General features: G+C 38.6%; 1 protein-coding gene across 1 annotated transcript; it reads right to left on the bottom strand.

The window, feature by feature from the left end:
* Positions 1–421: 421 nt before the first annotated feature.
* Positions 422–11,512, bottom strand: LOC102195566 (integrin beta-3-like). The gene is made up of 15 exons (XM_005726124.1): positions 11,114–11,512; positions 10,023–10,108; positions 9,356–9,560; positions 8,846–9,098; positions 8,537–8,699; positions 8,075–8,236; positions 7,892–7,987; positions 7,714–7,803; positions 7,465–7,599; positions 6,955–7,384; positions 2,825–3,047; positions 2,321–2,421; positions 1,968–2,084; positions 1,413–1,579; positions 422–1,034 (listed from the first exon to the last, which is right to left on the bottom strand). Exons 1-15 carry the CDS (start codon positions 11,247–11,249, stop codon positions 969–971), a joined length of 2,430 nt encoding a protein of 809 aa, XP_005726181.1. The 5' UTR covers positions 11,250–11,512; the 3' UTR covers positions 422–968.
* Positions 11,513–18,199: the final 6,687 nt, after the last annotated feature.

Here is an 18,199-nt window from a genome sequence, read left to right as displayed (position 1 = left end):
CTTACATTTACAAAAGCAAAGGTACAACAGAGCACAGAATAAGTTATATATTTTACAAAAGAAAAAAAAAAATATATAAAAAAATCCCCAAAAGCACCAAAATAGAAGAAAATCTTTATAGAATTATGTTATAAGATTATTGAAGTGGCAATTTCTTTTTGCATTTAACCTTCTAAGACCCAAACTTTTTCATAGCATGCATTTTTAATTGCTCTTTGCTATTTGGGCTGATTGGGACCTGATGAATGTAAAAACAAAGAATTATGTGATTTTATTTTTTACCTGATTTTTGTTTCTGGGAAAAATGAGATCCACATATGAGGACATTCACTTAAAATTTTGATAGAACAGTGGAACTATAATGTCCTCGTAAGTGGATATCAGGCCCTTGTAGAGCAAAATTTAGTATTTTGGTCTAGAAAACCCAAAATGTGATGTCCACATATGTGGACGTCAGGTCCTAGGAGGTTTAAATACAGCGTACATCCCAGACGTCACTATAAACTAGATCTGCAGTAGCTGCATTCTTGCAGTTTCGTTGCTGCTACTGTTATAACTGACTATTAGGAACAAGGAGAAGTGGTAATGGGTGTACAGAAATATTCATCTTAAAAAATATTGCAGTGGTGGACACAATACCACAAAAATGAGAAACCACAGTAACAACCAATCTCCTTTTCTTAAATGCACATTTAGTATTTTAGAATACACCAGAAGTGAAACAGTGTAGAAACAGAATGACTAAGAACACAGCCATCTGTTCTTTATAACAAAACATTTTGTTTTGTTTTTTCCTTTTATATTATGTACAATCATTACATCAAGTTCTTGACCACATTAACTGCTTTTTCAGCTACAGTAGCTGGTCACATGACAGTGTACAGTATGTTCATTTGCAATCCATTTCTGTGCTGCTACATTCCCTCTTTGTCGTTGACCCCTGAGATTTTCCTCTTGGCCATTAGTCGTTAGTTTCCCCGATATGTTACATTGGTAAAGGTGGACGTGGCTCCTTTGTACAAAGGATTGTTAGCCTATGAAAATAAAACAGTGGTGTTTACTTCAGCTCCATGGTGATATGTAACATTGCCATATGCAGGCTAGACTAGAGGGCAGATATATTCTGTTATTACAGTGTATTGGCATTACTTTACTTGTATTTAGAAAATCACTTTTCAAAACAAAGTTACAAACAAAGTAAGTGCTGAACAATAATAAAAGCAAGTAAAAAATGAATATCATGGAAACAATTTAAAATTCAAAAGAATAAAGAAAAAGAAAAAAAACCCTATACATATTCATGTTTGGGTCTTAAAACTGAAAAAAGATTTGTTAAAAGCACTAGAGGTTATAGAAAGCCAAACGATATTGCTTTTGTTGTACTCTGGTGTTTCAATGGAGTTATTTCTCACCGTATCCCATTTGGCTTTGGCTCTCTCCTCCTCAAACTTGGCAAACTCTCTGCGATCTTTGATTGTGACCAGCAACTTCCATATGAGCAGGCCAACAAGGCCCAGTAGCAGAATGGCTCCAGCCACTGACATCAGCACCACCAAGATGTCAGCACCAGGCTGGCACTCTGACAGACATGAGAGAGGGAGAAACTGAGCTAATTCACAGTTTTTGGCACCATGTTTGCTAAGAAATGTAGTGCAATCAGAAGTTAAGCAATCAATGCAATCTGGTGAGAGACATTTCACAATTATTTGAAGCATCAATGCAATGTGTCTGAGTTTCTGTGGTGTGGGAGAGTGTGGATGTGGGTAACTGGCTGATCATGTGTTCTTTAGATAATAACACATTACAAGATGCACACACTGTTCCCCTGTTGCTATGGCTGTCCAGAAAAACAGACTGAAATGGAACTCAAGCACACACTATTCTCCTCTAATAATGTGCCTAAATTATAACGCTCAGTTCTCTGGCAGTTTAAGAATCCCATAAATGCACACAAACTTTCACAGTACCTGGTTCTTTCACGACGCTCAGAATGGATTTGCCGGCAACATCTACATAATACTGGAAGTGCTGCACGCAGTCGTTCTCATCTTTGTACGAGCAGTTTACTCCATTGCGTTTTTCCGCTTGTGTGGGACGAGATCGTGTGAAGATGAAGAACAAGGTAATACATTGTTTTAAGGTATGTTTATGAGACTAAAGTATCGAGCAGTCCACAATACTCTTTGACCACAATGTTTTCATGAGGCCTCCAAATACTTTTAATTTTATTATGCTCATATGATCTGAAGCAGAAATACAACATTACCACAACAGGCCAGGATAGCAGCAATAAAGAGATTAGAAATGGTGGAGTTCTCACCCAGGTTATCCACTACTTCAATTTCATCGGTGCACATTCTATTACAACTGTTGTCTTTGATGTACTGTCCTCTCTTGAAGTGCAGACAATCGACACACTCCCTGCAAAAACAGTAAGTGGTTCACTTCGTATGCATTCAGCGGACATCACACATTACATCTCTTATACAGGATAGCGTCTGCACTAAAAAATATGTAGGAGTAGTTTGTGTTATGAAATGTGGAAAACGTAAGCAAACGTGAGTTATTTGCAGAACATTATTTTGCCAACAACAGGTAGGGCCCTGAGAAGCCAAGTATGCTGTCTACACATAGGGATGATTTGATAATTGTTCAATAAGTTGATCAATCACTTACCCTAAAATTAAACAAGCTATCTCACTAATCCAGTGAAATTGTTTTTAGGGTTAATCAATTTGTCCAAGGAAAATGTGTCTACATTTGGTTGAAAATTACAAGTTCTCATATGATTTTTCTGTTGTTTTTTCATCTCTGATTAACTCACTTTTTTAGCGTGCAGGCATCAGGGCAGGTGGGGCATTTCTCACAGGTGGCTCCGTAGGCACCAGGCTGAGTGCAAAGGCAAACTCCACAATCACAGATACCCCGGCTGCTGCACAGGAAACCACTGCTGGACATGCAGGTGTCTGTGCGCGTGGTGCAGTTGCAGTTTTCTCCTTTCCATCCTGCGTCACACTTGCACACCCCACAATCACATTTCCCGTGACCTGAAAGAATGAAAAAGAATGAAAAGCTAATTCTTTGTGGCAGCATTGTGATGCAGTGTCTAACATGCAACACAGCAAAAAGATCCTGGGATTAAATATAGGTTTCAGCCTGACTGGCTAGACCTGGGTAGGTTCATTTAGGTCAAGGTGTGACTGTAATGTGTGCACGTTTCTGTAAAAAGACAGTGTCATTTGTGGTATAAAGTGAGTTTTTGGTTAGACTATAAAAGTGCTCAAATTTATTCTGTAATACTTAAAATCAAAAATATACAGTTTAAGTGCACAACTACAAGAGGGACACAAACCTACAAAATACTACTTGCATAAATATAAATGAATCTGTGTGCACATTTGTCTGTGTGTATACTTACCTAATTAGTGTGCTTAGATAGGATGAGTGTTATTCTTCATGAAATGAATGCAAGGTCACTGTAACGTTCTTTGAAGGAAGTGGAATTAGAGAGTGAGTCTTTGAGAGAGAGATAAACCTTTATTAGACCCACTCGTGGGAAATTTGTTAGAAAAATGACCAGAACTAGCATGAAACAGTAGTACATGCAGAATCAAATTGCTAAAACTTCAGTTAAAAATTACGAGAAAATAAAGATGAAATAAGAAAGAAGCTCAGAAATGAGCAGAGCTGCTGTAACAGGCTGCCGCACATGGGGGGCCCCAGAAGTAAAGAGTGTATGTACTATGTTTTAAGTGATGTGGTTTTATTGCTTAATTGTTTTAGGTCTATATTTAGGTCTTCATTGTCATTCATTGTAAAAAATGATAACTTTGCTTCCTTTGTCATGACCTTTGCTTGAACTGTTTTGTTTAAATAATAAAAAAGACTAGTCAGCGTTTGAAAACAATCATCTGTTTCAGATTTCTTCCCACATCATTCTAATCTTCCCTTGAAAATGCTGCTGTGTTAATCAATAACTTGGTAGCTGTTTTTGCATCTGAATTACTCAGCAATGGGCGTCATGCATTTCCCTTAATCATCCCCACTGTGAGAAGGGCAGAAAATGTTCTATTGTGAAAGTACAGTTTAATGATTCCTGATCCCATCGGGCAAGCAGGCACACACAGAGTGACACAAACATTCTCAGATGTTGTGAAGCACAGAAAGCATGGAAATACCCAGTCATTTTAGGAAGCTGTCATCCATTTCCTGAGAAGATTGGTTGGTGAGCTTTTCTTCCTGCATTACTGTGCAACACCCCACATCAGCACATTACACCACCTTGGATATTATTGCAGAGCTCCAGCGACAACAGGGTAGGAAACTAAACTGGCATTGGATGATTATGAGCCAAGCGAGTGAGTCACAGTCCATCTGGATCAGACAGGGGGAGTGACTAGTGCTGAAAGATCACAGAAGGTGTAAGGGTAACTAATTCCAGAGCTCAAAACAAATCAACAAAGCTTCGACAAACAATTCCACCGTGTTCACCCTGTCAGCTGAGGCTTTTCTTTTTAAAATGTGTTTTAAGCAGGGCCGTCCGTGTTAATGGTTAACAATTTCACATATAAAGCCCGGCGGTGGAGTTGTTGTGTAATCTTTCTCAGTAACTCTGTCAACAACATAAGAGCTGAGATATGTATAAAGGCTTTGGAAACAAGAAAAATGCTTTGAGTCACAAGTTAGTTTTTGTTTTTCTCTACACAACACTTAATAGGAGTCAGTATTTGTGCTGCTTTCATTAACTGAAAGATGATTCACAAACATGAAAAGGGGTTTTTAGTTTTACATCATGCTCATTTCTTTGTGAGCAAGCACAATAATTCAGTTAATTAAACAAATCCCAGAGCACAGGTTAATAGTGGGGCCACGATAACAGGACAAGGACAGGGACAAAGACAGAGTAAAACATAACCTTACATTGTTGGAGAAGAAGCGGAAACCGAATCAAGTGAAGTGTACTGATGAGGAAAGGTAAAAAAACAAAAATCAGCAGAGGAATGCAAACTTTGCTGTAGTCTCCTCCCTCCTATTTGTGCTCCCTGGGGCTGTGCTTGCTGGCTCCTGTTCTTGAGCCCTGAAACAGCTTCATATCAGTAGGAGATCTGCACACCCACAGGGAACGTCACAGAGATTTAACTTTTTTTATGCCGTATGTCGTGGTAGCTTCAACTAAGATGCAGCCAAGGGACACTCATGCTTTAAATACCACTTCTGCACAATGCGGTTTAGCACTAATGCTCTATAGACTGACTTACACCAGTACTGGCTTTGTGTCTGCAAAAGTTAATCTCCCTTAAGAAAGAACCTGTGTGAGCATTTGCCTTGTTGACACAAGTATGTCACATTTGGATATCAGCTTGGCAATGTATGTTTATTTCAGGTAAAACTTGATTCCAGAGGATGCATGCCTAATTTGGGGCTTTCGTGTCATATTTCTGCACTTTACTGAAAATTACAGTGGACTACTAACTGTCTCCAATTTCAATAATATACTTTAAAAAATGTGGGTGACTGACTAACATCTCTAAAATGGATTTTTCTTACACGTCCTGTAATGAAAGCTGACAGGATCTTTCAGGCTAACTTATTGTGTCTGAATGCACTTTCTGATAGCTCCATGAAGTTTGCTTGTAAGTACGTGATTCATGGTATTCGCGTCCTCATTACCGTAGAAAGAAGAGGTACCTCAGTAACACAAGTCCGTGTACTTGACATGTTTACTCCAAAGTTTGAGTAAACACAGAACGAGTACTAACCCTAATAGGAAAAGTTTCCTTATTTCTTTTAAAGAGCAGTTTCCTGTTCTACTATTAGTCATACTCCTTCTTACCAATCATAGAGCCAAAATGCTGCAACAATAAATTACTCAAGGACAAAGCTTACTAACGTTTTATTATTGTAATTGAATAACTCTGTAGTGAGTTGCACCAACTTGCATTTGGGAATGATAGAGATAGCAATTGCATATCACAAAAACATAGCAGTAAATGGGTGTGTTCTCTGACTGGCCTTCTACAGAGCACAGACATAATATTTGCAGGTCTGACAAAGCGTTGGTCATTTGATAAGTATGATTGCTTATGTTTAATAATTTTGTACTAATTTACATGTCTGTTATAAGCAAGAAAAGACTGTCTTAATGATGGCACAGGCACTTTAAGTAGCCTAGTTTTTTGGCTTATCTACCTATGTAATAGGAAAACTATGTAAACCAACTGAGATATGTTTATATACAAAGAGAGAAAGGAAGAAAGCATACAACAAAGCCTCAGAGCAAGGAAAGAAAAGGGAAGAGAAACTTCATTTTTCCTGCTCTTAGTGAAGAAAACAGCTTTTAATATGATATAATATTATCTTGTGTATCTTTAGTGCCCTGCAGGTAGTTCAATGCCCATGATTTGATATTTTCAAAAGCTGATTGAGTGAAGGGGGATTTTGTGTAAATCCCCAAATCAGCATGGAAACATAACCGCAAAACTACGAAAATATGCTTGATGTTTTAATAACCTGGACATTTTTGCAAAGTCTCTAGAATTTCTCTAGATCCTTACTACAGACTTTTTAAATGTCATGATTTTAGAATAATATACTTGCACATTCCACTGCAGGTTTACTTTGATCGACTACGGATTGAGTGTCACGATGACCTGGATGTGGCCGTGAAAGGCCATGTGTATGAGAAAAAATTGTTTTTTGTACTTAATGTGGTTGTCTGACCTAAATATATTGGGTGTAGCACGTGCGTGTTCCTCTTGGTTCTTATGTGAAGCTAAAAGCTTTTTGCACCTTGATGAAGCAATGTGTCTTGATTTTGCTCAGGAGGAAATTTGTTCTGTCAGTGAAGACTGATATTCAGTTTGTGCATCAGGTTTTGTGCTATTGCAAAATGTTAAACTGATGGTTTAAGATTTGACGATAAAAAAACAACAACAACAACAACAATTTACTCACCAGAACACAGAGCTCCTTTAAAGCGCAGACAATTGAAGTCATCGCATTGACAGTACTTTCCCCACACCTGACCAAACTCTCTTGTATGACACGAGCACTGTCCACACAGACAGTCGCCTCTTCCACTGCAGATTGGGCCCTCTGGTTCCCGGATGCAGTTGGCATTATCAGATGGACTGTAGTCTTCAAGTGAGCACTCACAATGCGGGCCCAGCCGACCTGGGTGACACTGACAAACACCACAGCTGAAGGTCCCGTTGCCGTTGCTACAGAGGGGGCTGTTGGCTTGTGCCTTTGCCTCACACTCACAACCACAGGCAAAATCCACCGTAACCTCAAGGGCATCTTTGAAGCCAAGAGGTTTGATGGTAAAGGTGCGACTCTTCTCCTTAGGACAGCTCCGCAACTGAGCCTCAACACTGAATGACACCTGAAGAGGAAGAAATGCCTCTTTGATAGTCTGTGTAGAAATACTGGATGCATACTGAAGATTCCTGAACCGTTACTTACTGTGTCTCCAATCTTGAGGCCAGTACAGGACTTAATTCCGGGGATGACCTCTCCATTTAGACAAGTGGCGTTGAAAGAAAGATTTAACTCCTCTGGGACATTCAACAGCTCCAGCTCCACTTTAGACCGAATTTTCTGCTCAGATTAAAGGTATAAATCACATATTGGTTCTAGTGTACCTTTACAGATCAAATAGACAACATTATTTTGCAAATTCTACTTGTCTTTCCAACCTCAAAAACTCCTTACCGCATATGCCTGCTCAATAAGCTGAATAACATTCCCAGAATCACCAGACAGAGTTCCCACGGTTGTGCCTGGAATAAGCTTACTGTATTCCTGGCAATAGAGACATGGTGGTAAGATAGTGAAAGTTTTTTTACAATAGTAAATTTATCACGTGACACAAGCAGTCCATTTTCCTTACATCGTAAATTGGTATCACTTCGTTGGTCACAGCAAAAACTAAATTTATGTTGTTTGCGGTCATTTTTTCCGTTAAGAGCCCCAAAGAGGGATAGTCCTGGAAGACACCAGAAGAACATAGTTTGGAAAAGCAGCACTTTGTCCAAAAACATTTAAACTTATGCATTTCACTGTCTCTCTTTACCAGCACTGTAGATTTGTTGTAAAGATTGTCACTATCAAGGTGACACTCTCCATCATTCGGTTGGACAACACCAGCTATGCGCGCATCCAGAGCAATATGAGTTTTGGCATCAGTGGTAAACACCAGAAGATGTGACGCATCCGGGCGCCAGCCAATCTTATCCTAATTATGATGGATACACAAATATAATATAAAATATAATATAAAAAGTTAAATATACCATTAAAAAAAAGATAAAGCATACAGCAAATGTATAATTAAGTTGAAAAAACTACCAATATGTGTTAAAAAAAATTCAAAAGGAGCTGATAATAGAAAAGTATATGTTTAGAGACTTATGTGTATATAACATCAGCTACTGTGGGAAAAGAAAACATTCTTTTTCTTTTTCATAGGGTCATACTGTGTTGCAAAATCTCTGAGGACGTGTATCTGTAGTTGACATATTTATGCTATTTATACCTTGCACACCACTGCCTGCATGACAGCATCAAATCCACCCTCTGGAGCATCCCTGTTTCTCGATATCTGCTGTTTCCTCACCTCCTCAGTGAAACGAGATACCTTCTCTGTCAGTGACAGCACATTCTTGAAACTGAACTGAGCCTGGCATTGTACACCAATCCTGTTTATATTAAGCGTGAGATAGTGAGAAAGTGAATCAGTGAAAAAGGAAAATCAATTTCAAGTTGCTAAACACATCTGGTAGAAAAATCTCCACCAGAGCTCCTTATCTACTTTAAACCTAACAATAGCCTGCATCATACCTACCCATAGCACGGATTACTGATTGCCTGTGAAGGAAAAGTGTACATGTATGGGGACATAGTCTTGTCCACAAAGGCCCCAAACCCCATATGCAGGTTGCTTGTTTTTTTGCCCATGGCTGCAGCAAGATCATTGCCCAAGGTGACGAGGCGAGCCAAGTCATCGTTCATTGAATATGAGAGATCCATCAGATAGTAGAGGTCCACGGGATAATCCTCCACCTGTTTCACAGACACAGTGAAACGTTTGGCATCACCTGAGGGGAACAAAAAGAGGACCACAGGGTTGGACAAGGGACAGAGGATAAAACTGATTAACTACACAGCACAATTAACTCAAAAGGGGTCTACTACCAGGAGAAAAAGATGTAATATTAATATCAGTTTACATCCGTCATGCTATTTCTACATGTAGAACAATAATAATGACTCTTTATGGCTGGTTGCATAATGGTGCTGTTGCATGTATCTCCTGATCTTTATACAGATGATATCTGGTTGGGTTTTAACATACCTAGTCTTAGAGTCATCTGGAGTTTTTGAGGCTTGATCTGAGTAACATCTTTAGCTGTTCCTGATGCCTTGTCACTAAGCGGCACATCCTGCTGAATAGTGAGGGTGCTGGAGGGAAACTCCAGTGACGCTGCGCTGCATCCTTCTTTCAGTAGATTCTCTTTTAGGTCACAGCGAGATTTGCCAGATGCCCCTTTCCCAAACTCCTGAAACAATCACAGCCATTCTGTTGGGCCTTTTGCATTCATTAGTTAATTTAATGTATATAATACAACAGTAAGTGGCTCCATAGTGTAGTGGTTTATACATTTTCTTAACAAACAAAAGAACCCCAGTCTCCAGACATTATGATGAATCCCTTTAGGCATCTGGATGTTAACCCCCCCCAACAACAAAAACAAAAAACAACAACAAGAAAATTGCCAAACAAACAACCAATATCTGTGGAGGTGCCTGTCCTGGCTATTTGGACGCAGCAGGACTATTTTCTCTTAATTATGCTTGAGAGCCTAGGGTGTATATCTGTGTTGACTAGGTACCATGAAAAAGCTTTAGAGGGTGATGGAATGAAGCAAGCTGGTGGGGAATGAGATTTCAGTTCTAACTTGCTTCACTGAGGAGTGAGGGGGAGGAGTGAGTAGAAACCGTGTCTATGTGTGTGTTTTTACCTCCTGAGAGCACCATGCACAGCTCGGGTGAACAGCCAGACACTGTTGACATGTTGTGACCCCTCGTGATGTGCATACATTGGAATCTGTGAAAATGACACCCAGAAAAATGTAAAAATACATCCAATACTATAGAGTATAGTGTCTTTCTAACTTTCCAACCAGTTTGTTGACTGGTTTTACACGAAGTAGCACTAAGATGCTACTTAGCTCTTTTCAGATACTATAAGATTCTAAGTGTTTGATACAGTCTAAGAGGATATAATTAATTTCTTCAAATTGAGTTGAATGTGTAAAAAGTTAGAAGAATAATGAAGTCCACTCCCTTTTCAGTGCATTCTCTTGTGAGGCCTTTGGGTGTGGCTGATTGTAGATTAACACTGAAACACGGTCAGCAGTGACAAGTTTGTTAAATGTGAGCTAAAGTAAATGATCTGAGAGAATAAGCATTATATAAAAACATGACCTAAGTTCATTCAGTTCATAAATAAGTGCCAATAAGTAATTATAGTCAGGCATAGTCAAAGATCATCTCATGTAAATGCACTTGCTTACTACACTCACCTGATCGTATGTTGCTTTTCATTCACAAAACTTAAGTTCATTCATTGATTGGCTTTGTTTTGTAACAAGTAAAAATGATCATCAATGAAATCAAAAGTTAGTGTGAGTGCTAAGGTATTTAAGTTGAACTGATGACAAGTGAAAAGGAAAGAAAAGGAAAGAAAAAAATATTAGTTAAGTTGAAATAATGAGCGTTATAATGTGGAGTACAGAGAAGCCAGAGCAGATCACCTTCCAATGGGACACACATCCCGACTATTTTCACTCCCTTATAAGGAGAGGTGGTGAAAGCTACGAGGAAGCAGCGCAATTACAGATCCTAAACAGCAGCGCCTATCTAGTTAAGATATTCAGCTGCGGTTTTATTTTTCCTTTTCAGAAAATTGTAGGCTATTAAATAACTGTGATCACACGCACATGTATCGACTTTATGCTTCTTTCAGAGACATGAGACAAAAATACACATCGGCAGGTGAAAAAAAAATAGCCTAAGGCTGAATAAAATATTATTCATTAAACCATCTTACCGCAGACGTTTGATGCTGTGGACAAAAGGAGAACCAGTATAGCTAGACGGTCTGTTAAAGTCCCCATGACTGGACAGCAAATGAACCGGGATCTGAAGTGAGTCGTATGTGTCTGTGCAACTTCACGCTTCCTCATTCTGCATGTTGGGTCATAACCCACCGCCTAATACTGTAACAAACTCCCATCCACAGTGTGTACAGTATTTGTCCCGTGGCATGTTTAGACTGCTCTCTTAGTTGTTTGATAACCATCGGTGCTGATGGATTACTTGCAGGGTTGCAAGAGCAACGAGTGTCGTCAGAAATCACGCACACAAATCCTTCTTCATTTCGCAGAAGTAGAGAAAGTGACTCATCGGACTGAAATTAGGAGTCTTTGTACCTTCTAGAGACATTTCTTAAGCAGGTCTGCAGAACTCTGAAAGCTGTGGCTCAAACAAGTGATGAAATGAAACCGTGATTCGATTTTGAGAACATCAGCGGTTTGGCAACGCTTCATAAGAAATAAATACATTTTTAGTTAAATATTGCTTTTGGTGGAAATGATATGAGGGACGTCAAAGAGAATTCCATCAACAGAATAAAAATAGCTCTTCACTGTCGTTGTACACGTGCAACAAAATTGCGCTAATCACTAGATTATTATACTCTAAGAATGGTCAACTTTTGCAAAAATTCCTATAAAAAAGAGTTCCCACCAGAATGAATGCATTATTTTATCACTTGCGAGTGTGAGCTTACAACATAGACTACAAATGCCTATTAGTCAGAAACCGGAACTGCAGTGGCAGACTACAAGTTTAAGCTTTACTCATTAGAGACCTGTGATTAAATAGAGCTTGTATGGTGGCTTGCTGTGAAAACCTCAGCTGGTGATTTGTGTTGCTTTGCATGTCAAATCAAATCAAATCACTTTTATTGTCACATCACATGTGCAGGTACAAGCAACAGAGTTGTGCAAAATACAATAACATAAACAGGCAAAATATACGAATGGCTAAATCTGAAACTAATAAATATATGTACAATATATAATAGTATATGCAAAAAAAAAACTGCTTAAAGTGGCTGTTAAATCCTGTTAAATGTTATTCGCTTTGCATGCCTTCATGCCCTCTACTGGACCGACAGGAGTACAGCATATAACAGTCGCCTCAAAATGTGAAATGTCTTCTGGCAAAACTAGAAACACATGACATATCATGTGGGGTTCTATAAGATTTTATAGAATCCCTAAAAGAGAAAATAGAGTAAATGGCGATAGATTAACAGCAATAAGTAAGTGGCAACTACTTGCAGGCCTTTCCTGATTTTGTTTTAATGTCTGGCTTTGCTTCAAGCTATTATTAAAAGTTCACTAGAGAATTGAGTTTCACAGCTTCATGCCACGGAAGACCTCCTTCGATTCCAGTAAATGTTGGAGCACTTGGACATGTGCCAGCTTCTATAACAATAGAACAAGTAAGTTACTTAAATAAATACATTTTAAAAATGAGGAAGAAATTGGATAAACAATTTCCTACAGAAATCAACCCTGGGAAGTCTGTGGTGGCAGCGGTGTGTTTATGTATGGTCGTGCTTGTAGAAGCAGACAATGCTTCTTATCTGAACATTTGTCCATTTATTGAATCTTTATCCCTGTGTCCTGTTCTTAATCTCTCTCTGGTTGCTAAGATACTGCTATCAGTGTCCAAGAATTGCCACTAGAAGAAATGACAGAAATAGAGAAATGAGTAGAAAAGCTATAATAGTTAACTGTTCTACTGGTATTAAGCTGTGGGTGTGGGTGCAGTGTGCAGGTAATACACTGCAGGCAATGAAAACCAAACTTCAGTATTGACTGATTTGGATCTATTGGCTCTAGAGCCATCTGTGGAGATTTCACCCACAGATGAGTGACATATTGGGATGAGCATAGCGCCAGTTGTCCTGAATAAAAAGCTGCCGACTGGGTCAGATGGCAGCCAATTAAGACTGAACAAGAAGCAAGGAGTGGAGCAGGAGGAAGAAAGGGGGTGGAGGGGTTCTGACCTATGTTACAGATCTATCTGGAGCCCTTTAAGCTTTTCGCTGAGTCTGAAATGCTGTCACACTGGACCAATATCCAAACACAATCACACTCGGGCAAAATCAGCTTTTGGTTAACTGCACTCAGCTTACCATTTCCTGCTTTCGTGGGTTTAGCTGGCAGGTGGGAAGGTCAAATCGGGGATATGAGCTTTTAAGGTGTATTTCAGGTCTGTGGTCAGCCAGCTTATGAAATGCGCCCCACAGTCACTGACGTGGGAAAATGTGTATATGCGTTATGAAGTTTTGCTATCTGATCTTCCTCCTACACTAGCTCCTCCGGCTCTGCGGCTTACACTTGCCTCCCGGGGGATGATAGCTTATATGTGAAAAAAGTAAAAATAAATAAAAAAAACATTCAACTGAGAACACACGAGGGGTGGACAAATGGAAAGGGGGATTTTCTGTTGTTGTTTTTTAAAGACTTCAGAACCGTGGGAACTCTAATGTTGCCTGCTGTTACATATAGAGACAGCTGAGGGAAAAAAGGGCTTGAAGATGACAAAGTGGCTGAACATTGAGAGTAAACAAGCAGAAATGATGAGGCACATCATGGTAGCCTGCTTACTGAGATGTGGGGTTATGACTAAGTGGAAATGAGGTTAATGGGTGGCATCTGAGAGCATGAGATGTCTGCACAGGAGAGGAAATTCTTAAATGAAATTTATAAGTTCTGCAAACTGTGTCTTAAATAAACAGCAGACAACACACATTCTTAGAGAGTCTAATATCCACTTGTATATAAACTAAAGAAGTCACTATCTTCTTAAAAATAACTTTAATGATTGTTTTGTGTAAGGTATGTATCCATGTCATTTACGTCAATGTATAATTATTATAATATAATTATGTGTAACTGTGAGTCCTATAGGTGTTTAGCTCCTCCAGGTTTTCTGTGCAAGTGGTGTAAATCCACTGTTATTAATGACAGGCAAAGGGAGCTGCAGCTTGCAGTATGTGCGAGCAAGCTCTCATGAGCCAAGCAATGATGAGAAATAAACCACCCGAGATAGTCCTGTACTGTTATATGTATTGTTGCCTTGTTTTATGTTGTGCTTTGATTTGCCAAACACTTTGTTAGGTGCATCTATCAACTGATCATTAAGGCAAATGTCTAACTGGCCAAACACATAGGAGCCAATAACATTTAGACATTTAAGCATGGCCAAGAAAACCTGCTGAATTCCAACTGAGCATCAGAACGGGGATTCAGGTGAATTTAAATAAAATTGGGAAAATTTGCCTTGCCTGAATAGTTTGGATTTATGCTGCAATTGTTGGTGGTGTAATGGTGTGAGAAACATTTATTTGCACATGTTGGACCCTTTAGCCTTGAGTATTGTTGCTGACGTCTCTGCATCTGACTTCACTGCAACATATACATTTTCCAGTAGCTGTTTCTGGCAGGATAACATACATTCCCACAAAGTTCAAATCATCTAAAACTGGTTTCTTGAATATGATATATGACAGTGCATTCAAAGTACTCAAATACTCTCCACAGTCACCAGCTCTTAATCCAATAGAGCAGCCAGCATATCTTCAGCAACTCTGTGAAGCTACCTTGTCAATATGGAGTGGTGTAACATTTGGAAGATATTTTTTTGGTGCACTCTGGGTGGCTGACAAGATTTAAATTTCTGAATGTACCTGAGTATTGCTGACAAACACTCCTTTATAACCAGCATGTACCCACCTTTTGATGGGTGCAAGATAACATGCTATGTCACAAAATCAACTCAGACTGGTTTCCTGGACATGACAATGAGGTACTTAAATTATTCAAATCATCATCTCCACAGTCACCAGATTTCAAGCGATTCATGGCATGGATATGCAACTGAGAGTTGCAGCTCCATAACATAGAGGTTAGCACATTTGGCTATCACATAAGAGATCCCTAAGGACTAAGAGGAGACAAAAATCCCTGGGAGGGTTGCATCAGGAAGGGAATTTGGTGTTAAAATCTCTCCCAAATCAAATATGATTATCCATCTGCTTTGTGACCACTTGTGAATGAGGGAGCAGATAAAACAAAATTATGTGCAGCTGGCATCTGTGTGATGCAATCATGTCAAAATGAACCAAAATCACAGAGGAATGTTGCTAACTCCTTCTTGAATTCATGCCTTGAGGAATTAAAGTAGTTCTGAAGGAAAGGGGGGGATGAAACTGCTGGCAAGGTGTACCTAATTAAGTTTATATTGTATACCTGATCAAGATAATAAAGTTAACTTTGATGTGACAGATCCACAAATAATACATGAGTTAATATTATGTGGCATAATTAGCTGATTAAGTAGTTTAACAAGTTAGCTGGACAGCAAGTATTTCCTCCCAGATATTAGTTTTCTTCAGGTATCAAGCTAAGGTTGGCCAAGTAGCTGTAACTTGGTTACACTGCGGGAATTTAGTTATTTCACACCAGATCAGCCCCCTGAATTTTGATGACCTGCCTGACCCCATCCACAGAAAACAAAATTTATCAGCCTGTGTTTAATCTACAAGAAATGCCGAAAAACATTTTCTTCTGTGATAATGTATTTATTCATATTTAATATCAAAACACACTTTTTAAATGGAAATGGAAATTAATCCTTCCATGTGTTTTTTAATTTGCTAATAACTGGACATATTAGAAATCTCATAATTAATGGGGAGGATGTTTTGAGGAATTTTGGTTATCTTTGTGTTGGAAGGGTTTGAAAAGGTGAATGTAGGCCCTGTGTCAGCAACTCAGAGAAAAAATGATGTATGGATAAGGAACGGTAGGGACGTGGGTGGGGTCAAACACCAAATCTTTGTTGCTAGGGATGTCTTCACTTAGTTTGTGTTGCTAGGCTGCCAATTCCCTCATGTTAAGTGGAAACATTTCCCCCCTTCTGCTCCGTCCAGGCACCTCACCGCTCCCTCCCTCTCTTTCTCCTCTAAACCAAAATAACTTCACCAACCATCTGTCACTGGGCTCACAGGTCTACTGTTGCTTAGGAACAAGTCGGGCACTCACATTCATGTATGCATTCTCATATGAATATATTTTCATCTACAGTTATACTAACAATAACCTCCAGTTATGTCTCTTCCTGTGACTGGTGCATCAATGAAATCTGAGGCATTCACAGGAAAGCCTCTGATGCTCTGCTGAGTTTGAAGTTTAAATATGCAACAGGTTAATGAAGTCTAAGAAGCTTCTAACGTGCAAAACTTCTTGAAAAACCACTTAATAATGACACGACGAGCTCTTTGTACTTGTGCGTCAGAATTTGCTAATTAGTTCAGAAGAATAACTGAAGTTTCCTCCTGCTGATTTTGCAACTACTTTTTCATCATTTGCACATTCTTTGAAGTTCTGTAGTTTAAAGCCTCAAGGAAGCATTGGTACATATTGACAGAGAGATTAGGTGTTAGTACAAGCTGCTTTCTATAATCACACTAAAGTGAATAATAGAACAAAGTCAGATTGTACAGCACTGATTTATATGCTGGCAATCAATTTGCAGCAACCAAATCGAAAGGCTAATGAGATGATTTGATCTTATTGTACACAAAAAACTACTCATTGTTCTTCTGTTGTCAGCCATTAATAAATTATCTGAAAGTAAACCACCCCCAGGCTCATGGAAAGTATTTGTGATTGAGCGAATCATTGTTTGTACACATGCCTGTCAGTCGCTGGCTGAAAGCTGCTTACCCAGAAATCAGGAGCACCCCAAATTGAATTTCATGGCCTTTGTTTTTAGACAAACAGAAGATTAATCTGACAGACTCTGCACACAACTCTTGGTAAGTTTTATAATGTGTGAGGATGACTTTTCTTTTCTTTCATTAATCTGCTGAAATGTATCGCGGTTATCTCACAACCAAACAAGTGAGGTATTAGAATAAAATAGAAAAAACATTTTTTTCTTTGCTTTAAAATTTGAATGTGCTCATGCATAACTGTGTCGTATATCAGCAGTTTGAGGAAGTCACAGCAGCTGTGAGATAATAAATATTAAATCGGTGCCTATTCAGCCAAAGCAGCTTAATACTCTCTACTTTGATTATAGTACTTCTTTTCAGCAATTTTTAAAGGTTAATTTCTGATTAAAACTCCTACATTGCAATAAGAAACTACACAAATACTTTCATATATTTTGTCACTGACCAAAATGAAACCTCACATTATGTGTGAATGAGTGAAGGAGGATAACATTATTAATATAGAAAGATATTCCAGTATATTAAAAAATCTTTAACTGATACAATTGCATGAAAGCTCTCATTTCTGTTTCATGCCACCAACAGTTTACACCTGAACGTCAAAGTAATATTTGAGTAACACATTCCAATAAATATGAGCTCAGAAATTTAATTTCAGCAGCAGCCTGGAGGAAAACACAGAGAAGTTTATTAGCTCAAGTCTTCATTTCCAAGTTACAGCTTGCAAATACTGCTGCCTCTCTCACCTCCTAAACCACAGTCACATCTTATTCAGAAACAACAACAACTAAAAAAAAAACCCCAATTAGAATCAATTAACACCTGTCATTTATTTTTCAGTGCAGGCGGTCAACTTATTTCTCACTGAACACAGTGTTCATCCAGGTAAATATTTTCCCAAGAAGCCACCACAGTTAATATATGCCCCAATCAGTACTAGGGAGATTTATACAGCCTTTAAAATGTGCATACATGGATACTATGTTCCTCAAGGAGATCAGAATATCTTTTAATAAGCAATTTAACCCCATTTGTGGTGTACCTGAAATACATTTACATGCTTTTTAACAAACATCTTCATATTTGTTAAGCTAGAACTGTTACACTACTCAGATCCGTATAAAAACAAACAAACAAACAAACAAACAAACAAAAACAATAAAAATGAATTTGAAACAGGTGGCAGTAAAAAACAAGTAGGGAAAACTATTTTCTTTCTTTCTTTTTTCTTTCTTTCCTTCCTTCTCTCCTTTTTTGTGTATTCAGTAGCGCTTTATGGAAAGCCACCTGACCGCATTCTCTATTGAGGAGCGGTGT

This window comes from Pundamilia nyererei, unplaced genomic scaffold (genome assembly GCF_000239375.1).
Source record: "Pundamilia nyererei isolate P.nyererei 1_Seehausen unplaced genomic scaffold, PunNye1.0 scaffold00018, whole genome shotgun sequence".
Taxonomy (NCBI): domain Eukaryota; kingdom Metazoa; phylum Chordata; class Actinopteri; order Cichliformes; family Cichlidae; genus Pundamilia; species Pundamilia nyererei.
Note: the sequence above shows the minus strand (reverse complement) of the source record. Positions and strands in the feature narration are given on the sequence as shown.

Bases quoted from the DNA above. Each gene is read 5' to 3' on its own strand.
- LOC102195566 (XM_005726124.1), bottom strand. From the start codon at position 11,249: ATGAGGAAGCGTGAAGTTGCACAGACACATACGACTCACTTCAGATCC. The intron at 8,237-8,536 runs GTATAAATAGCA...CATCATAATTAG, and splicing joins TGCAGGCAGTGGTGTGCAAG to GATAAGATTGGCTGGCGCCC. The intron at 7,385-7,464 runs GTAAGTAACGGT...CTTCCTCTTCAG, and splicing joins GCCTCAAGATTGGAGACACA to GTGTCATTCAGTGTTGAGGC.